The sequence below is a fragment of the Gracilinanus agilis genome, chromosome 6 (genome assembly GCF_016433145.1).
Source record: "Gracilinanus agilis isolate LMUSP501 chromosome 6, AgileGrace, whole genome shotgun sequence".
Lineage (NCBI taxonomy): Eukaryota > Metazoa > Chordata > Mammalia > Didelphimorphia > Didelphidae > Gracilinanus > Gracilinanus agilis.
This window is the reverse complement of record NC_058135.1, coordinates 198,308,376-198,328,620: the sequence shown is the minus strand read 5'-3', so window position 1 is coordinate 198,328,620 and position 20,245 is coordinate 198,308,376. Positions and strand designations below refer to the sequence as shown.

Below are 20,245 nucleotides of genomic sequence, written 5' to 3'. Positions count from 1 at the left end.
TCAATTATTTTGGAGATCTTCTCTCTAGCCCGCCTACCTCTTTCCCTCCTTTCACATCAGTGGAATGGTGTGGCAGCATGGTGATGGCTACTGATAGTTGTTCATGTTGCTGAGTGAATAGTAGGAAGGAAGAGATTTTGTCCTCTACCTCAAGTCCAGCCCCCAGAGATTTCAAAAGATAATCACAGAATTTGAAAGTTAGAAGGGACCTAAGTAGCCAATTAGTCCAACTTGCTCCCTAAAGATACTTACCTGATAAATATGGCAGTACTTGATAAGGAGGGAACTAGGTAGCTCAGTAGATAGAGTGCTGGATCTGGATTCAGGAAGAATTGAGTTCAAATCTGGTCTTAGACACTTAGTGTCTGTGTGACCCCGAGCAAGTAACTTAAAGTTTCTTTGCCTTAATCCACTGGAAAAGAAAATGGCAAACCACACAGTATCCTTGCCAAGGAAACATTAAGGACAGTATGTTCATAGGGTGAGGAAGATGGGCAGAACTGAACAACAGCAACACTCGTCCAGTCCAGCAACAGTAATTCTGAGTCAGGATTCAAACCCAAGTCTCCTTATTCTACTGCCTGACATTATCTCACTATGTTCTGCTGCCATACAAGTACCCATATTGACAAAAAACTAAAGTCAGAAGTTTTTTATTTTCTAATTCTGTCCTTTAATTTTGGAGATGAGGAAAATTAGGCATATAGAGAAGAGAACTGACTTGTCTATAGTCACCTGGGGAGTCTGTAGCAGAGTTAGACTGGGAAAAGATTGATATCTGCCAAAAAATATGAAAACAATGTAGTGGGTAGCTATGATAAAACAAAATTATTCAGATTCACTAGCCCAAAAGGAGTGGTAATCTATTTGGGACATGACAGACACATTGAACACTTCAGTGATAACACCTGGATGCATGATCTGAAATGCATAATATCTGATGAAATTTTTGAGGACGTCCAAACCTGGTCTAGGAACAATCTTTCTGCCTCTGGTTCTTCTTTTTTTGAATCTGTCCTTTATGCAACTGCCAAACTAAGGTCCCCTGATGTACAAATATAAACCTCTCACTCCTTTGCTCAAATACCATCAGTGGTTGATACGTCAACACATAAACTTATTCATTTGTTTTTTTCAGACCTTTCAGAATCAAAGCCCACAGGGGCAACTAGGTGGCTCAGTGGATTGAGAACCAGGCTTAGAGACAGGAGAACCTGCATTCAAATTTGGCCTCAGACATTTCCTAGCCTTATGACCCTGAAAAACTCATTTAATCCCAGTTGTCTAGCCTTTACCACTCCATCCTTATAACTAATAAACAATATCGATTCTAAGACAGACGATACAAGCTTTAAAAAAAATCAAGACCCGGGGGGCAGCTGGTTAGCTCAGTGGACTGAGAGTCGGGCCTAGAGACAGGAGGTCCTAGGTTCAAACCCGGCCTCAGCCACTTCCCAGCTGTGTGACCCTGGGCAAGTCACTTGACCCCCATTGCCCACCCTTACCACTCTTCCACCTATGAGACAATACACTGAAGTACAAGGGTTAAAAAAAAAAAATCAAGACCCAACCTAACATTTCTAGACTTATTTCACATAATTCACTAAATGCATGCTATGCCCTAGCCAAATTAGCTATTTTGGGCCTTTCACCCCCAAAACCTCCACTCTATGTGTTTGTAAAGATGTCTCTTGTATCTAGAATGTACTTCTTGTCATCTTTTGCTATTATGATTCTTCTCGTTCCAAGCCTAATTCAGATATTTTCTCTTCTATGAACTCTTTCCAGAAGAAAATATTTCCCACGTGAATTTTCTTAGCATACTTTGTATATTTCACATGCTTCTAACTAAATCTGCCTATAACTATGAAAACACAGACTTATTTGTGTAGCAATGATTGTCATTGAGATTTATACAACACTTTTAAGATTTCAAGGAACTTTGTATGTATGATATTTTATATATGTATAAAATTCTATCGAATTATATATAGAGAGAATATATATAAAATCAAATAGAATATATGAAAAATATAACTTTATTTGTATGATCTTTTATATACATAAAATCCTATAGAATTATATATATATATTATATATAGAATATCTATGTAAAATAGATATAAAATCCAAAAGAATATATAAAAATATAACTTTATATATGTAATCTTTTATATGTATATAAAATCCTATATAATTATATATAGAGAGAATATGTATAAAATCCAATAGAATATATTAAAAATATAAATTTGTATCTATGATCCTATATATAAAATCCTCAATGAAATATAAGCTTCTTGAGGCCAGGAACTCTATGGTTTTTTTTTCTTTTTAATGCCCAGAGCCTTGTCATTTGTATATATTTAATAAATATTTCCTAAATTGAATTGGCAGAGAGATCAGGTTGAATTGGTTTGATATAAAAAGGCTTCATGGATAAAGTAGGACTTGAGTGATGTACTTAAAGATAACTAGGATTTTGAATTGATATAGAAGAATTGGGAGCTAATGGGAGTTTTCACCGCTGTATAGAGAAAAATATGAGGCAAGTCATGGAAATGTTAACATATAATGGTTGCACTGTGATTCGTAATGCAATATGACTGAATGATTGTTCCTTTAACTGCTGGAACTTAGGGGATCCCATAACTCCTAAATATTTCAAATTAAAATTTCATGATTGTACTCAAAAGAAACAACAGTTCGGTAAGGTTTCAGAGAACAGATATTTCAAAGAAGCTGAATGATTTGAAAACTAATTAAATTTATTAATTCTATTACTATCTTTGATCAGACTATTGAATGCTAACAAGATAAACTGCCTCCGAGTAGATGCTTTTCAAGATCTCCACAACTTGAACCTCCTCTCCTTGTATGACAACAAACTACAGACCATTGCCAAGGGCACCTTTTCACCCCTGCGTGCTATTCAGACTTTGTATGTATAATTTGGATTTAATTTGGTGATCCTGAGCCTTTTGCATTTTTCATTCCAGTAGTCTGCTCTGTCTTTAGAAATAGTCGAGCCAGTTTTAAATAATATATAAAATTGTTTGTATGTGTGTGTATGTGTATGTTTCTGAAAGGCATTTGGCTCAGAACCCATTTATTTGTGACTGCCATCTGAAGTGGCTAGCGGATTATCTTCATACAAACCCTATTGAGACCAGTGGTGCCCGATGCACCAGCCCGCGTCGGCTGGCAAACAAAAGGATCGGCCAGATCAAAAGCAAGAAATTCCGGTGTTCAGGTAATTTGCTTAGTTTATCTGTTCCTTTCTTTGTGTTGCCCCAAAGCAGTAGTTACAGAAGTAATCACTGAACGTTGCTGGAATTGTTAAACCACAGAGCTTACTTCTTTTATCTCGTGCCACTGAACCAAAGGGCCATAAGGAGAACTTTAGACTTTGTTCCTGGGATGTTACTAGAGGTAGTTTGGCTACTATGTCCAACAGAAAACAGAAACTATATCTGACACCTTGAAAAGCAACTGAACGACATATTGTGCCATACTCTTAACTAGGACCGTAAAGCCATCTCAGAGAGTTCCTTAAATATGTTGTCTCCTACAGAGTTCTCCATTGAATAACTTAAGTATAATCAACCATGATTTTATTTCTCCTGAAAATGAACTGAAGAATGGTAAAAACTAATTCCCCAAGCTCAGACTGCTTAAGTGGAAGAGATGATCTCTGATACTTAATACCACTTGATGTCACCTTCTCCTATTGCACCTTTCTTACTTCCACTAAGGACATCAGGTTATATATATATATATACATATATATATTAAAGACACTGTTTTCAGCAAACAGTTATATTCAAATTATTGTAAACCACTTTGCTAAATAAGGATGATATTATATTAAATAATATAAATTACAAGCTAATTCCATGCTGAAATTATAACTTGTTTTTTTTTAATCTTATAAAACTTTGTAAGTAATTGTTTTAAATCTTTGATGGCATGATATACAGTTGTTATAGCTATGGTTTATTTTTAGCAGTTAATTAATGCTAAAACTAAGAGGGAATTATTTATTGTCCTTATCCAAGATACATTTCCAGTTCATTTGACATTGTTATGTTATAGCTCCTGCTGCAAATATACATTTTCATTTAATTATCTGTAGAAACCAGTCCACTCTTGATCTAATATATTTCATATCTTTGCTTGCTGACATTCAGGTGCCTCTTCTATTTTTTCTCTTTTTTTTATTTAGCTAAAGAACAGTATTTCATTCCAGGTAGGTTTTGCTCTGTAGTAGGACTAACTGCAGACACTCTTTTCTCACCCTGAAACACAAAGTTTTCTCAAAACTTATTAGATTTTGATGCATGTATTTGAAAATGGAGTGTCTTTTAGATAGGTTGACTTCTCCTAAGTAGATGGCTAGTAGTTCTTTCCTGAAGATGTGGCCTTTGCATGAAGCTTCTGATCTAAAATAAAGTCTCACCCTTTTTTTTTCTCACTCACAGATTGGCACATTTGTCTAAAACTACTCACACTAGATAGAACCTGCTGCTTCCTATTTAGATCACTTCTACTGCTTACCTTTTATATCTTATCTTTTGTTCTGTTTTTAAAATATAGCTTCCTGAGCTGGTTTTAAAGACAGATCTTGCCACGGTCAAAGAGCTAGTTCTATTTGGTCAGTTTCAAACATTTAAGTTTTTGTTTTTTTAAGGGTCATCTCCCCACCCCCACGCCCCTTTGCCTTCATATACTCAAACAGTAGTTTCCTGCTGACTGCAACTGTTACTTGTTCACCTATGACCTCACAATCCCTGCATTTCTGGGACCACAATAGAATTCCACGAAAAGAATGTTGGTGTCTTTCACGAAGGCATCGGAAGTTCACACGGATCCCATATGCTATGAATAACTTAAGCAGATGGATAAGTAGGTTTAAAAGTATAAACCATAAATCATTACTATTTCAGATTTTTTAATATCATTGAGGCAAATGCTGATTTTGGTCCTAGCTCTTTGAAATGTGTTTCTTCTTTTTCCCTTGCCTGCAAAAATGTGTGTAATGTGTTCTTGGTTTGTTGTTTTGCTTTTTTGAAAAATAAAGCGATGTATAACGTACATATTTTATTAATTGATTGGCAATGATCATCAACTAGATGTATCCTCCAACCACTTTTGTCAAATAGTAATATTACGTAGTTGCCACAGGGTCATCTATGGAAGCAATAATTGAGTATATACTTGTTCCCTCTCTTAAAAATATAAGACTTGGTTGATTACAATTTTTACTTTGAATTTGGTGCATTTAAGACATTCATTTTTGTTCTGTTGCAAATGGTATATTTATTTAGAACTGGAATAATCATGGGATTTTTCTGTGTTCTTACATTCATATTTTGACTGAATATGGGAAAATTAGCAATGGAAGAGGCACATGATTTGCCATCCTCTGCAGGAGTGAAAACTCATTATTTTAAAGCAGGAATAAACTGAAAGATGATCTAATTTTTCATGCTTATAGTAGCAGACCATTTGAGATTAGTAATAAGTAAAACAGCTGTATTCTTGTCACTAGAAAGCCTATAAAATAGTCACTATGATTTGCATCCTAAGATGGTAATATTTGTTCACTGTCTGTCTAACCATTCCCAAGCTCTTCTGATAGTTTAGTTTTGCTTACTTTTCTCATTCTTTGATAACAAAAAAGATAAAACAAAGTATGGTACCCTTCATTTTGGGGGACAGGAGGAGAAATTTAAAATGTTACCAAAATATTGAACTATAGTTAATGTGTATGTATCTTTTTACTACCAATAACTAAAACAGAAAAAGTTATAAAAGGAAATATTAAAAACTATGATTTAGATTTAGTTCCACATCTATTCATTTGCACTATTAGGAAAACTTAGTGGTCAAAGATAGATCTCATAAGAATATATAAGGTCCCCATTTCCCTCAAGCTATTTATTACATATTGGACCTGGATAATCATTATTAGAACCATCACTGTCAATAGAATGAATGCATACATTGTATAGCTGAGAAATCTAGCATTCTGAACATTTAAACTATGTTTATAATATTTTGTAACTATTTCTGAAACTAAGAACTGATCTGTCACTGAAACATAATCTTCAGCTCTGTTTGTACATAAAAGTGAAAAAACAGTTATTGGATCCCATAATATGTAAGGAACAACTATCTTATTTCACTATTATTTGGAAATTAAAATATTATGGCCTGTTAGACCACATCTAAAAGGTCAACTTAAAAGCGCTGGCCCTGGTCTTTCAATCTCTGCTGAACTCTTTTTTTTAAAAAAAAAATTGGTTTAAATGTTTACTTGCTATAGCAACACTATGTCATTTAAGATTTTACATTAACAAATTTATTTTACACAAAATTCATGAAGAGACAACACAGTTGGGTAAATGGAGGGCCAGTCTTGGAGTCTGGAATACATGGCTCTAAGTTCATGGTTCTTGTGACCCTGGACAAGTCACTGAATTAGTCAGTGACTTGGGCATTACTCTCTGACTGTAAACTACAGAATTGATTATTTGTATCAGTAAAGGGAGTTTCTGTTTTGAAAACTCACAAGACCAATCAAATCTCAGGTACAGGTTACCAAAATAAACAAGTATTCTAGAAAAATAAGTTTGTAATGTGCATGTTGTGCCATAACCATTTTTAAAAAATTAAATGAGCATTTAATAATGACCTCTGAGGTGCTAGGTACTGTGCTAGGCACCCAAGATACTAAGACAAATAAGAATAGTATCTTCCCTCAAGGAGCTTACATTCTAATGGGGAGAATCAGTGGAGACATCAGAATTCCTGTTTCTGTGATTCCAGTTCTGATTTTTGAACTGGGTCCTCAACTTCACTATTTGTATAGGAGTAATAAATTAAGACCAATGAATGTACGGTCTCATTTTAAGTAAAATTGTTATACTACAGAAAAAAATCATAAGCATTTATACACGAGAATCCCAATAATGTATCCCTATTACTAAGAGGGGAAAAAAGTTAAGTTGCATGACTTGATTGCAAATAGGATTACTCTTTCCTTCTTGGCTATCTTTACTTTTGCAGGAGTTCACCATTTTGGCTGTAAGTAAAAAGTTTAGCGTCTGAACTAAATCGTGGTGGCCTTTCCCAAACCCAGTGTACCTCTTACTGCTAGTTTTAGTCTTCACACCTTTGACTGAAAAGCCAAAGATGTTTTGAACTTCTCTCTGTTCTCCCTGGAACAAACCCTCAATTTCTTCCTGGATGTATTCGAGAAAAAGGGAAAGGTGTTGTTTCTATTCTGTAGGTGATGAAAAATGGCAAAAAGACTTTTCAGTGTAGCCTTCTTTATACTTCCCATAAAGAGACAATAATAATACTCTGAACTCTGGCGGTAATCAATCTGCAAGGAGAATGCATGTCCTTCCTGTACACAGTATTCCACTGCCAGTATCTGTTGCTTTCCCCCCCTAATTCCTTTGTCTTTCCTCTTGGTCTGATCCTTGGCCTAGTGGATGCCGTAATGATTATGTGGCGAGATTTTCTGTTGTGCTTGATCTAACCATGTGGTTGTGAGGTATGAGTAAAACATGGTTCTGTCAAGCACCATGGAACGTCACGCAGCTTTCTACAGCATGACAAGCTGCTGAGGCTTAAATCAGGATTATACATTTTTAAAACAAAATTTTTTTTAAAAAGAGGGCTTGGTGTACTTTTAAGATTACATGGAAAGTAGGGAGCCAAACACGAATCTTGAAGACTGAATAAAGTCCAGTCAACATAGAAGGGGGAATAAAAAAGTCCTAAACAAAAGATGGCATACAACGATACACTGATGTCAGTTAAAATCTTTACTCAGAGGAATAATAAACTCTGGGAGAATTAGGAGCAATAATTGTGTGATTAGCTGTGAAGCAGGCTAGATTGGCTTATAACAGGATCAGCAGGAAATACAGCTGTGAAAAGCTCAACTTATTAATGTTATCCTATCATGTGAATCTGGTCACACTTTTTCCCGTAGTGAATTTCAAGCCCTTGCATTAACCCTCTCTTGACACCCTCCTGTTTGTGTCATATCACAATACTGACCAAACATTTCCCAAGCTATATATTTGCTGTTGAATTGGAAATTTCTTTCTATATTTTTTCCTTCCTTCAAATAAATAAGTATCCTAAACTTTACGCTTAGTCCCTTTGTCTTCGTTTGACTCCTTAATAGGCACAGAAGATTATCGATCAAAATTAAGCGGAGACTGCTTTGCAGATCTGGCTTGCCCTGAAAAGTGTCGCTGTGAAGGAACTACAGTAGATTGCTCCAATCAAAAACTCAACAAGATTCCAGATCACATTCCTCAATACACTGCAGAACTGTAAGTCCATCGCCCCCACACATATCAAAAATGTCTCTCTACCTTTTCATAGTGCTTTATCATTTATAATAGCCTTTTTGCATGCATTATTCCAAATGATGGCCATAACAAGAATCCTAGGGAATAGGTAGGAGATAAATGGGATCATAAGACCATATCTCAAGCTAGAAGGGACTCTAATGGTAATTGTAGTCCAGCCCTTTCATTTTATGGAAAATTGAGACCTAGGATGGTGAAGTGCCTTGCCCCAGTCACACAGCAAGCAGTTATCAGAGCCAAGCTATGAACCAGGGTCTTCTGATTGCACAGGAAGGAATTAACTTAATGGAAATTACAGTGTTCTTGTTGTATTCTCAATAATTAAAATTTCTTCAAATTGATATACTTTGTTATAACCATTGTTCTGTGCAAATTAGTATTTTAGAGAGTATCTTAGTTCATCTCTCTGCCCCTGGGGAGAACTCAAGAAATCAGTTTTCAGCTCATTGTGCAGTTAGCACTAGCAGGGCTAATGGGAGTCACTATTTGGAAATTTCTGTTAATTATGAGAGTTTAATTAGGGGAGGCTAATATGATTTTTTAAATTAACTCTTGCTTTGAGTTCAAGGGATGAAAGGCATTATGTAAATACCAAGCACTAAACTCTAAATGACCAGTTTTTCACCAGACCATAGGAATATATGAACAATGGGATAGTTCAGAGTAGATTAAAAATTATATATGTATATATAATACCTATATATACAGATCTATATATGTAGATATGCTCTCTCTCTCTCTCTCCACATATACATATAAATATGTAAAACAAAGAAAACTGGGCAATAGGCAACTCAGAGTTTTTTCATTAAACTCTACTATCCTTTATGGAAATTTAAATTTAATTTTTCAATGTGAGTATTTTTTAAAATTCATATCAGCATTATAGAATGCTAATATTTAATGTTAATCTTCTAAAAACACAGCATGTTGTCCTATCCTCAGACTTCCCCAGCACTTGTTATCTATGCTACTCATTTAGCATTTATTACATGTTGCCTCATATTATTAGCTATTTTTTCATATGTATGCTTTGTCTTTCAAATAAGACCAATCTTTGAAGGCAAGAACTTATACCTTTTTGACTATCCCATGGCTCTAAGCATAATACCTTGTTCCTAGGTACTTGTATGTTACACATAAAGAAATTGAGATCTAGGTGGTTAAAGTGATTTGCCCAGTTGCACAGGTGGTAAGTAGCAGAGGTGGGATTTGAAGCCAGGTCCTTTGGCTCTAAATTATTGCTAACCAGGAGTGATAGGAATTCTCTTGATTTTTTAACTTTTTAATTTATTTTCATTTTTTTCTAGCCGTCTCAATAACAATGAATTCACAGTGTTGGAAGCTACAGGAATTTTTAAGAAGCTCCCTCAGCTACGTAAAATGTAAGCTTATTTTCTTCATCTTCTTTCCACATGTGTGCATTTCCCCTTAGCATCTTTGAAAATTATGAAATGTGAAAAGTGTCAGCCCAGCAAATAATCAAACCCCATGAGCTAGCTCTTGCATGGGTTAGCTTAATGAATGGAGGTCAGAGCTGACTGCTCTTGTCTTTAAGTCTAGACACAAGCAAGAGCAAGACTTATTATGGCATCTTAGGCCATCTTCTTTTAGACTTAGGACAGCTGTTTGGTTATGAAGCCACAGCAGGAATGTAGCAATCTGAGTTATCAGAAATGCACCCAGTAATGTTTTGTAACTTCCTTTACTACTCCCCAAACCATATTGTTAACGCCTCTTTTAACACATTCAAAAAAGCATTTGACTTTTTTGCTTCATTAAACTTTCATCAGAAAATAATCAAAACCAAATGATTGGAAAAGTGACTTGTTAACTCATCTATGCCACTTCATGTTCACAATTCATATTGTAAAATAAGTATATCAACTCAGCAGTTTCTAGTTTTTTTTTTGCAAAAAAAAAAATCTGTAGCCTCTGTCCTAAATTCTTTGTGAAGAATTGATATATTTATTATATAGAGTGCAATTGGACATGCTTTTTCTTTTAAAATGCATTAGCTATTTCTTTACTTCTATCTTCTATTTTGCAAATGATTTTTTAGTTCTAAGTTGAAGGAGATCTTGAGTTTTTAATATAGAACAGTTGTTACTAATTACTGTGAGTTATTTGAATGAGTAACCAATTCAAAAGCCCTTTTCTCCATTCTCTTTCACTTGGGTAATGGGGTAAGGAGTTGGAAGGAAGGCATCATGGAGAAGGTATTGCTCAAATTCATTCAACTGAAAAGGTACCAAGGTCCAACTGTATGTAAAGCATTCTGTGAAAATTTAGAGAAGATTGCCCTCGTGAAGGTTACATCATAATTGTGTGTTCAGACATAATCAAAGAGAGATGATAATTATAATAAATTAGAGAGAAGATACAGGATGGCCTGCTAGAAAGTTATTGAAAGTCAATAAGTAACGATTGATTAAGTGCTTACTATGTACCAGACACAGTGTTAAGTATTAGAGATAGATAGAAAGGTAAGAACAGAAGTTTATGTTTGATCCTGGAAATAACAGAAAGTAATTAGAAACCATTAATAACAGTACTTGGCACATGATGAGATTTATTTTAGAAAACTCACTTTAGCAAGTGAGAAGAAAATGGATTGGAATGGAACAAGCATTATGACTATGAAAAAGCAAAAAAAAAAAAAACAAGGTACAGATATCAATACACACACACACACACACACACACACACACACATGAGGAGAAATAAGTGTGTTTGTAGAGATTTGTAGAGACAAATTTGGAAGAGAGGAAGATTCAGAAATAATATCAAGGTTTTGAATGTGAGATGCAAAATGAATGATAGTGTTACAGACAGAAATAGGGAAATCTGGAGAAAAATGTGAGGAATGGAGGTGGGTCTTTTGAGAAAGATCAATTACATATGCAGATCCCAAAGACATTTTTGACTAAAGCTACAAGTCATGAAAATCATCTGTATGAAAGTAGTAGCAAAATCAAGATTGCTAAGAAAATTAATGTTAGAGAGAGAGAAGAGAAGAGGGCCAAGGGCAAATCCACATGAAGTATTTAGGAAGAGGAAATGAGGAAAGAACTGATGAGGGTCAGTGAAACACCATAGAAAGAATATAGGATTTGGGGTCAATTAACCTACATCTGAATCCTGGCTTTTCTACTTAACAGCTGTGGACCCTTTTGAGAAGTCATTTGACCTCCCTAGGTTTCAGTTTTCACTTCTGTCAAAAGACAACAGCAAAAGAGTCTTTTTTAAAAATTTTCTTCTTGCTCTGAATACATGGATCTTATGAAGAAGACTGAAGAATATGAAAAGAAGGAATGAAATAATGAGGGCATGTTATCTCTGAAGCCAAGGGAGGGAGATGTTATCCAAAAGGAGAGAGAGGCCAACTATTTCCAAAGCTACAGATATCTGAAGAATTGGCACTTGGTGAACTTCATCACCTTAGAGGTCTGTTAGAGGACCATTTCATTTCTGTCTCCTCATTCATTCTTTGGAGATACCATTGCCTGTAGTATCCACCTTACAAGTTTTTAGTCAGCAAGTATTTAGTAAGTATTTAATATGGGTCAGGCATTGTACCAAGCCAGACAAATAAAAGAAAAAGGAGACATTCTTTGCCCTCAAGTAGCTTATGTTCTAATGGAGGAAGATAGCACATAAAAGGGAACAAAAAAGTGAAGTTGAGGAGAGGAAGAAAGTGCCCACTTTGGAGGCATGGTAAAAAAGTCCAAAGTCAGATGCAGAGCCAGGCGAGGCATGAAGGATGGCTGGCCAGAACTATTCCTCCGAAGGAAGGTTCTGGAAGGAACTCACCAATGGAGAAAGGGATTGCAAGAATAGAGCAGCCTTCTAGTATGAGAAGGCAGCTGAAGCATGGTGACAACTATTGGAGAGTCAGAAGTGGAGCCAAGAGAGAAATGAAGAATAACTGGCATCTTAGATTCTTAAGATTAATATATATGAAATATATTATTATATTCAAAATATAATAATATATTGTATATTAATATATATAACATCTTAAGATCAATATATTGGGTAATATATTACATATATTTTTTATGTAACATATTTTAATTATATATAATTTCCAAACCTTAAAAACCAATATGGTTGTCTCATATTATTGATCATCCTTATCATTTCTTTGGATTCAACAAAGATTTCCTGATAATTTATAGATTTTGCCATGGAGATTCTGAAGATTTATGAGATAGGCCTTATCTTTGAGCAAAGTCTCAGTTATATAACTTATATACAAAACCATTGTTATCAAAGTTTTTGTTATTTTTTATTGTTATTTTTCCTCTTGTCTTTTCTTAGGTATTATAACAGCAACTTTTTGAGCCTTAGGCATTGATATACAATTCAGAAAAAATTTATTAATCATGTAATACCTAACAAAGTAATGTGCTGGGGTACTAGAGATACTGAGACGGAATTTGATGTGGCCCCTGTTATCGAGGAGCTTGTAACTTAGTGAGGGAATAACACATTTCTTTGCTTAATTGCCATCATAATGCCACATGATGCATCGATAGATATTAGTATACTATTCTCTTCAATTTGTTATTTTTGATGCCCATTGATAATCATGAAAAAAATCTCCAACAATTTTTCTTTATCACATTGATTTTCATTCAGAAACTTCAGCAACAATAAGATCACAGACATCGAAGAAGGAGCATTTGAAGGAGCCTCTGGTGTAAATGAAATTCTTCTCACTAGTAACCGACTGGAAAATGTTCGCCATAAGATGTTCAAGGGATTAGAAAGCCTGAAAACTCTGTAAGTATCCTCATTTTGATTGTAACTTTTTTGTGAATAATTGTTTTTCTCACACATGGAGACTTAATATAATAGGAAATAAATAAATAATATATAATATAATAAAATTAGTGATAATATTAATTAATTGAATAATTGAATAATTAATGAGTGAAAAAATTATGACTTAAATAAAACAGGCAAACAGTCATTCAGCAATCACTTCTTAGGCACCTATGGTGCACATATCCCCTTGCAGGAAAAGGTACAAAAATGGACATACAATTCAACAAAAATGTATTAATCATATCATACCTAACAAAGTAATTTGCTGGGATACTAGGGATATAGAGATGGAATTTGATGTGGCCCCTGTTATCAAGGAGCTTGTAATTTAGTGAGGGAATAGCACATTTCTTTGCTTAATTGCCATCATGACGACACATGATGGTATGGAGTTAATTCTGCATTCCTTAAGTCTGTGCCAATGGATTGCAAGCTATAGCAGTCCGACCTAGGGCAAAAAGCCAGCTGATGAACTATTTGTCTCTTTTTTTAGATAAATATAGAGATATATAGAAAGACAAGAAGATAGATATATAGACCACTTATTAAAAGAAAAGACAGAAAGGGATGAGATACATTTGGGTGGTATAGTTTAGAGAGGTTTGGAAAATGAATTGGTAGCATGTTTCCTGCCAAGATAAGAGTCAGCTTAACTAAATTCAAAAAGGCCCACCACCCCAAGGTTAAGTATAAGGTGATTAATTTTTTAGCCACAAAAATCCTGGAAGACCATTTATTGAGACTAGTGGTCTAATCTGCCTTTTTTTTTTACTAGATTTCTTGTTTCATTGGTATGTAAGACAGAAATAAAGAAATGTTTAATACATTTTCAAAAGAGAAGAGCATGTCCATTTGGATTCTATATAATAAATAATAAAAGTGTTATCCAAGCCACTGCTCTCCTCTTATTCAATCCAGCTCATTTTCCATCAGTGGTATCTAACCAAATAGACCTATATTCCTGCTCCCTTCTTGGGAAACTCTATCTCAATTCTTTCTCTCCTTCCTAGCATACATAATTTTCTTTAAAAACAAACAAAAAAAAAACACCATACCTTCTGTTTTAGTTTCAGTTCTATGGCAGAAGAGCAGTAAAGGCTAAGCATTTAAGCTCAAGTGACTTGCCCAGGATGACATAGCCATGAAGTGTCCAAGGTCACATTTAAACCTACCTAGTCCTACCTGGACCTGGAGGTCCACTGTGCTATCTGGCTACCCCTGACATACCTAGATTTTTTTTAAGATTCCCCACCCAACTTAAGGACTGAGACAGTTTATCAAAATGGATCACAATGACACTCTAGTCCAGATAAAATCTGAGAAATAGAATAGTGTCAAAGAGTAAATATACCCTCATAAAGCCTGAGTCATCCAGCCTAGAACCTTAAGGTACTTGCTCATTGCTTCAAATGTCTTGAAATTCCCTGTATTAGTTAATTATGTCATCTGAATTTTTAGTTCTTGCCAGAAACCAGCTCTTGCCTGATTCTTTAGCAAAAGCAAGTAGCTGTGATCCTTATGGATAATTAGGATGATTCATAAAGAAAACTGGCCTAAACTTTCACACCCACATTGACTGGGGAAAAGCTTTCAAATTATTCCAAATTCTCTAACCAGACATGCTTCCAGACAAATCATTTAAATTCATGTGCTTTGGGTATCCTCCTTGGACTTATCAAAGCACAGAGGACTTGCTGCTGATAAAATTGCATATCTTTTATGTATTGTGTAATGATATAAAGACATTTGACCCTTTTCCATGTTTTATATCAATACTCATGATGTTACGGTACCAATTCATTCCGGTAATTGAGATATATTCCCTGGGTACAGGTATGTTTTTTAATGCACCCCAGTGAAGTGAAATCATCCCCTAATATGTTAGTGTATTATAACATTTATTTAGTGGCATGAACAGGAAAATTGGTTTTTTAAATGTTGCAGGAATATATAAAGAATATCACAAATAATCAACCAAAATTTTACCTCTGAAAGGATTTCTCAGTCAAGAGATAAACAATTCAGTTGCTTTATGGACAAAATCACTTATGTTGCAATGTTAAAAAAAGCTCATTATAAGAAATCATGATTGCAGTAGCAGAGTAATAATAATATATGGTAATAAACATTGAAATCCTAATAATGAAATTCTTATAATCAAGTATAATTCTTTTTATGACAGTAGCACTGGAAATAAGAGTGTGGTTATGGCTATATTAAACTCAGGCATCATACTGCTTTTTTGAGACATTTCACTAATAAGTACTATTTTTGTAGCTTATAAATATACTTTTCATTAATAAATTTTACAGAAAATAATAATGTATATGCACTCTAAGAATTGATGAACAAGTTAATTTAAAAAAAATAAATGGAAAGACCTATATGAAATTTTGAAAAGCAAAACAAGAAGATCCAAGAGAACATTATATACAGCAACAGAAATACTGCTTGAAGTATATGCCTGCCTCCAAAGGAAGAGCTGAAAAATAGAAGCAAGCAAGATATAGTTTAATAAATACAGTTTTTTTTTGCCAAATGATTTCTTCTCCAGTGCAGACAGAGGAGGGACAAAAGGAGGGAAGTACCTGGGAACTTTAATGGGACAAACAAACTAATTAAATTTTAAAAAAGAAAATAGCACTGAAATATTATAAGATGGATTTATTCTAAATTTTTATAAAGTGTAATATCACGAAGATCCTTTTTTCTGTAATAATGTCCATTCTTTTTCAGGATGTTGAGAAGTAATCGCATAACCTGTGTAGGAAATGATAGTTTTATAGGACTCAGTTCTGTACGTTTGCTTTCTTTGTATGACAATCAAATTACAACAATTGCTCCAGGAGCGTTTGATACCCTCCATTCCTTATCCACATTGTGAGTATTGACGGTAACTTATTTATTGATTGAATTAACCAATAAAAGTTTTAGTTAATGTTTTCAATAACAATCTCAACAGCAATATGATGTCCTCATTAGGCGTAATTTATCTTTTTTTTTAAGAAGAATTCAGTGTCCAAGAAACCATTGCCACTCAGGAGCTCATTCATTTTTCTTTAAAATGACTTTCTCTTAAAAGTAACAAACTACTGAATTTTGCTTATTTTTTATCTCTAAAACACCATTGATTTCCATACTAAAATGTAGGTCACTTCTTTTAATCAAGTGGAAATGTGTCAATGTAAATTAATAATTCAGGCTAACCAATCGAATTACTTCTACATCTCATACATGGTGCTACAGAAAGAAAAATGTTATTAGTATATTCCCCAGTCTTGTAATCTTACATTGGCTTGGTTATTTGCAATTTAAATAAACTTCATTAGTTGGGTCATAAAAGTAATCTCAGTATGGAATTATTATACTAAAAAGAGAACCTACCATGGAGCAGTGGAAAATATGTTGGATTTAGGGTCAGAGGACCTGGATCCTAATCCCAGCTCAGATATCAATCATCTGTGTAACCTAGAGAATGTGTTACTCTTATTCCATGGTCCTCAGGCTGCTCGAACTTAAAATCAGGGGATGGGACTAGATACCCTCAAAAATCCCTGCCAGTATCACAATCTCTGGTCCCAAATCATCTGTTAGGAGGTTTGGGAGCAAAGCATTAATGAAAATTTTCCTGGAGTTTGTTGAAGAGAAAATTTTCATAATCTCAGAAAAGAGTTGGGGATGAATGTGCTGTTGGTGCTCAGAGAATATTTGTGTATATTGTGCCTGCAACTTAATTCATACCTTGTATATCTTGGTGCATAACGGTGGTGTTAGAAATGATTAATTTCCATGCAGTAGTTTGCATGTATTGTTATAATTTAATGGGTGGGAAATAAAGGTGACTGGAGAAGATGGAAAAGAAAAAAAATACTTTTTTCACATAGCTCAAGTCACTAAAGGAATTATTTCTGAGGGAAGCATCTATCAGTAAAGCACTTAATCCTCTTTCCACATAAAATGTGACATTTTACACCTAGTGACTAATTTGTGCATATTAAAGATGGCATGTTTATAAATAATGGAATTGTCAATAGGTTTGTGTTCAAGTAGGGAGATGCCTAAAGTATTGGGATTTGTAGAGGTAAATTCATTTTTATAACTGGCATGTAATCAACTCAGCTGTCACTTTAGATGGGAAACCTATTCTCTGGAGCAAATAAGAGATGGAAATCTTGAGATGACAAATTAATGAAATAGCTGTTGTCAGGTTAAACCCAATAATATAAAGTAATCAGCCTTCATCTTTATATTGAATTACCACATTATCAGTGCAGGATAGTTTGACAGCAAGTCAGATCTCAGACAAGTTTAAATTACTTCTAAATGAGATATATCAAGATACACTGCATAAATCCAAAATTGCTGCCTTCAACTTTATTTTTTGTATAGAATCACTTGAAGGATTTTCTTCTGGGATTTTTTTTTGCTCCCCCAAGTATAAATAGAATGTTCGAGCCACAGAAAGTACATGTGGTGTGTTGTAAATAACTGTATAAATGAGAGATGAGAAGAATATTGCAATAGAAGCAATTCAAGAGATTTATCCCCAAATCTGTCTTCCCTGCTTTCTACATTTTTCTCTTTCACAGGAACTAAAGTAGTGGGTTCCAGGAAAGGAACCCACTACTTTATTAACATTTTGTGTTTATTAACATTATGTGTTTTGTGAAGAAAAAAAAAAGTTATCCTAACTAAACTGTGCATTGTTTACATATGGTTCTTAGAAACCTCTTGGCCAATCCTTTTAACTGTAACTGCTACTTGGCTTGGTTGGGAGATTGGCTTAGGAAGAAACGCATTGTAACAGGAAATCCTCGATGCCAGAAACCTTACTTCCTAAAAGAGATTCCCATCCAGGATGTTGCTATTCAGGACTTTACTTGCGATGATGGTAAGAATTACAGATGTTCATTCATGCATACTTCATTCATTCTATGTTCTTATGTACTCACTTACCATGGGCAGTTTTGTGTCATGATTATTTGCTTGTACGTCCTCTCCCATATTAAACTGAAACTCCATGAGGGAAAAATAATGTCTTTATTTCTCTAAAGCCTAGCACTTATACGTTATAGCTCTCTTAATGTAATAGATACTTAGAAATGTTAGTTGAATGGAATTGATTCAGAAAGTACTTTTGAAGGTCCTTCTATGGACCAGGCTTCATGCCATGTAATTGCTCAATGAAACTTTCACATGGCTAGTTCCTTTGCTTCAGTATATGTAAAATTATCCAAGATAACATTCAATTTAGGAAATATTTCTTTCCTATGACAAGGCCACATATCTAAGCAGTTAAATATATTTCCAGCATCGTGATATTTTTAAGATCCATAGGTTATATCTTTGCATAGGATTTGAGTTAATTTTACTTCTGAATACTTAAGAGATCAGTTTCTAATACTTACTTATGCTGTTGGGTGGCCAGTATGGTCTAGAAATCTAAAAACATCAATTAGATCTAAGTCCTTGCCCCAGCTCTCTGTCACTATCTGTGTCAGATAAATCAGATCTCCAGACCTCAATCTCTACTATGATACTTCTAAATTTTAATGAATCCACAACTTTATGAATATGGTCAGTCTCATTAAGATGGCTATATATCTGGGGCTTCTCATCCTATGAACCTTTCAGTTTCTTTTTGTGAAAGTAAGATAGTAGACCTCAAGTCCTTTCCAGCTCCCAGAGATTCTATAATTCTGCCATGGTAATATCTATGTAACATAGCTTCAAGTTGCTTTATTTTCCCAATGAATTGAAATGATCCTTTATGCTATTCCTTTGTGGTACCTTCGACAAAGCATTTTACATTTGTTAAGTAGAAACAATGATAATAATTGAATTACCTGCCTCAAAAGGCTACTATGAGGAAACTACTTTGTAAATCTTAAGGGATTATATTCATGTGAGCTGTTATAACTGTTACTGCTGCTTCTACTTCAAAGGGCTTTAAAAAAAATAACATTGTTGGTTGATCCAACTGTGTATGCATGTATAGCTAAAATTAACTAGATAAATAACAATAACAATGCTCCTAATACATGAAAAAGTACATGTATTTTTGTACATGTAAAAGTAAAGTATAGTAGGAATAGCTAAATAAGACTCCAAAGTCTATAATTTTGATCTCAGTTCTGTGTATGACCTTAGAAAAGCTAATTAAACTCTCAACCTTAGGTGCATCACTTGCAAAATAGAGCTAAGTACACTTGCCCTACCAACCTCTCTCAGCTGTTGCAAGGAGAAAATGAGATAAGTGACAATATGTGACAGGCTGTCAAGTGCAGTATAAATGGAAAATCATCATTAGTGGTAATATTTTCATCATTCACAAATTAAACACCCATTGTAGATTCTTTCACCTTTTTTTAAAAATTCAGCATAGGACAATGCATATACAGAAAGTAGTTGGCAATATAATACATCCAGTCCTGGATTGGTGTGAACAAATTAAAAAGAAAAAATTTCTTTCACTTTTTTTTTTAATTTCAAGATAACAATACAAGTACAGAAAGTAGTTGGCAATATGATACAGCTAGGTCTGGATTAGTGTGAATAATGAATCCCATCAGTGGTTGGAATAATCGAATTCACACTGTATTTTTCATTGGGCTAGAAACAATTTCCATATTTTCCATAATTTTAATTTAAATATTTCATATTTGAATATTTGCAACTACTTCAGGGGATTCGTTATCATCGGTAATGGGAACCTAGCTATATTCCCTCCCTGATTTTTTCTTTAGATCAGTTGGTCTAATTTTTTACAAATCCATATTTAATTCTTACAAGTAACTAAACAAAGAAAATATCACATTAGAAACTTCTATAGAAATGTAGGTCTATTTAGAGTCCTGCTTTAAGAGGTTATAAAAAAAAGGATTATATAAAATACCTGGTGTCTTTTGAAATGCAATGTATATAAATAAGTGTTCGGTGGTAGCTTAATGTTCTGTGCTGTTAGAAATCCTGTGGTGTAGAACTGTGGTGTTTGTTAAATAGAATTAAGTAGATTA

The 20,245-nt window shown here is 34.2% G+C and overlaps 1 protein-coding gene across 6 annotated transcripts in view; it reads left to right on the top strand.

The window, feature by feature from the left end:
* The window catches only part of SLIT2 (slit guidance ligand 2), a 383,740-nt gene that overhangs the window by 270,661 nt on the left and 92,834 nt on the right, over positions 1 to 20,245 (top strand). For 4 of the 6 annotated variants that reach the window (XM_044681359.1, XM_044681361.1, XM_044681358.1 and 1 more), the window contains 7 exons: positions 2,798 to 2,941; positions 3,090 to 3,253; positions 8,207 to 8,357; positions 9,707 to 9,781; positions 13,041 to 13,184; positions 15,966 to 16,109; positions 17,954 to 18,120. In XM_044681359.1, the coding sequence (XP_044537294.1) occupies positions 2,798 to 2,941; positions 3,090 to 3,253; positions 8,207 to 8,357; positions 9,707 to 9,781; positions 13,041 to 13,184; positions 15,966 to 16,109; positions 17,954 to 18,120 (989 nt within the window). Of the gene's footprint in view, positions 1 to 2,797; positions 2,942 to 3,089; positions 3,254 to 4,225; positions 4,250 to 8,206; positions 8,358 to 9,706; positions 9,782 to 13,040; positions 13,185 to 15,965; positions 16,110 to 17,953; positions 18,121 to 20,245 lie in introns of all 6 variants that reach the window. The other 2 variants (XM_044681357.1, XM_044681356.1) reach the window with 1 other exon arrangement.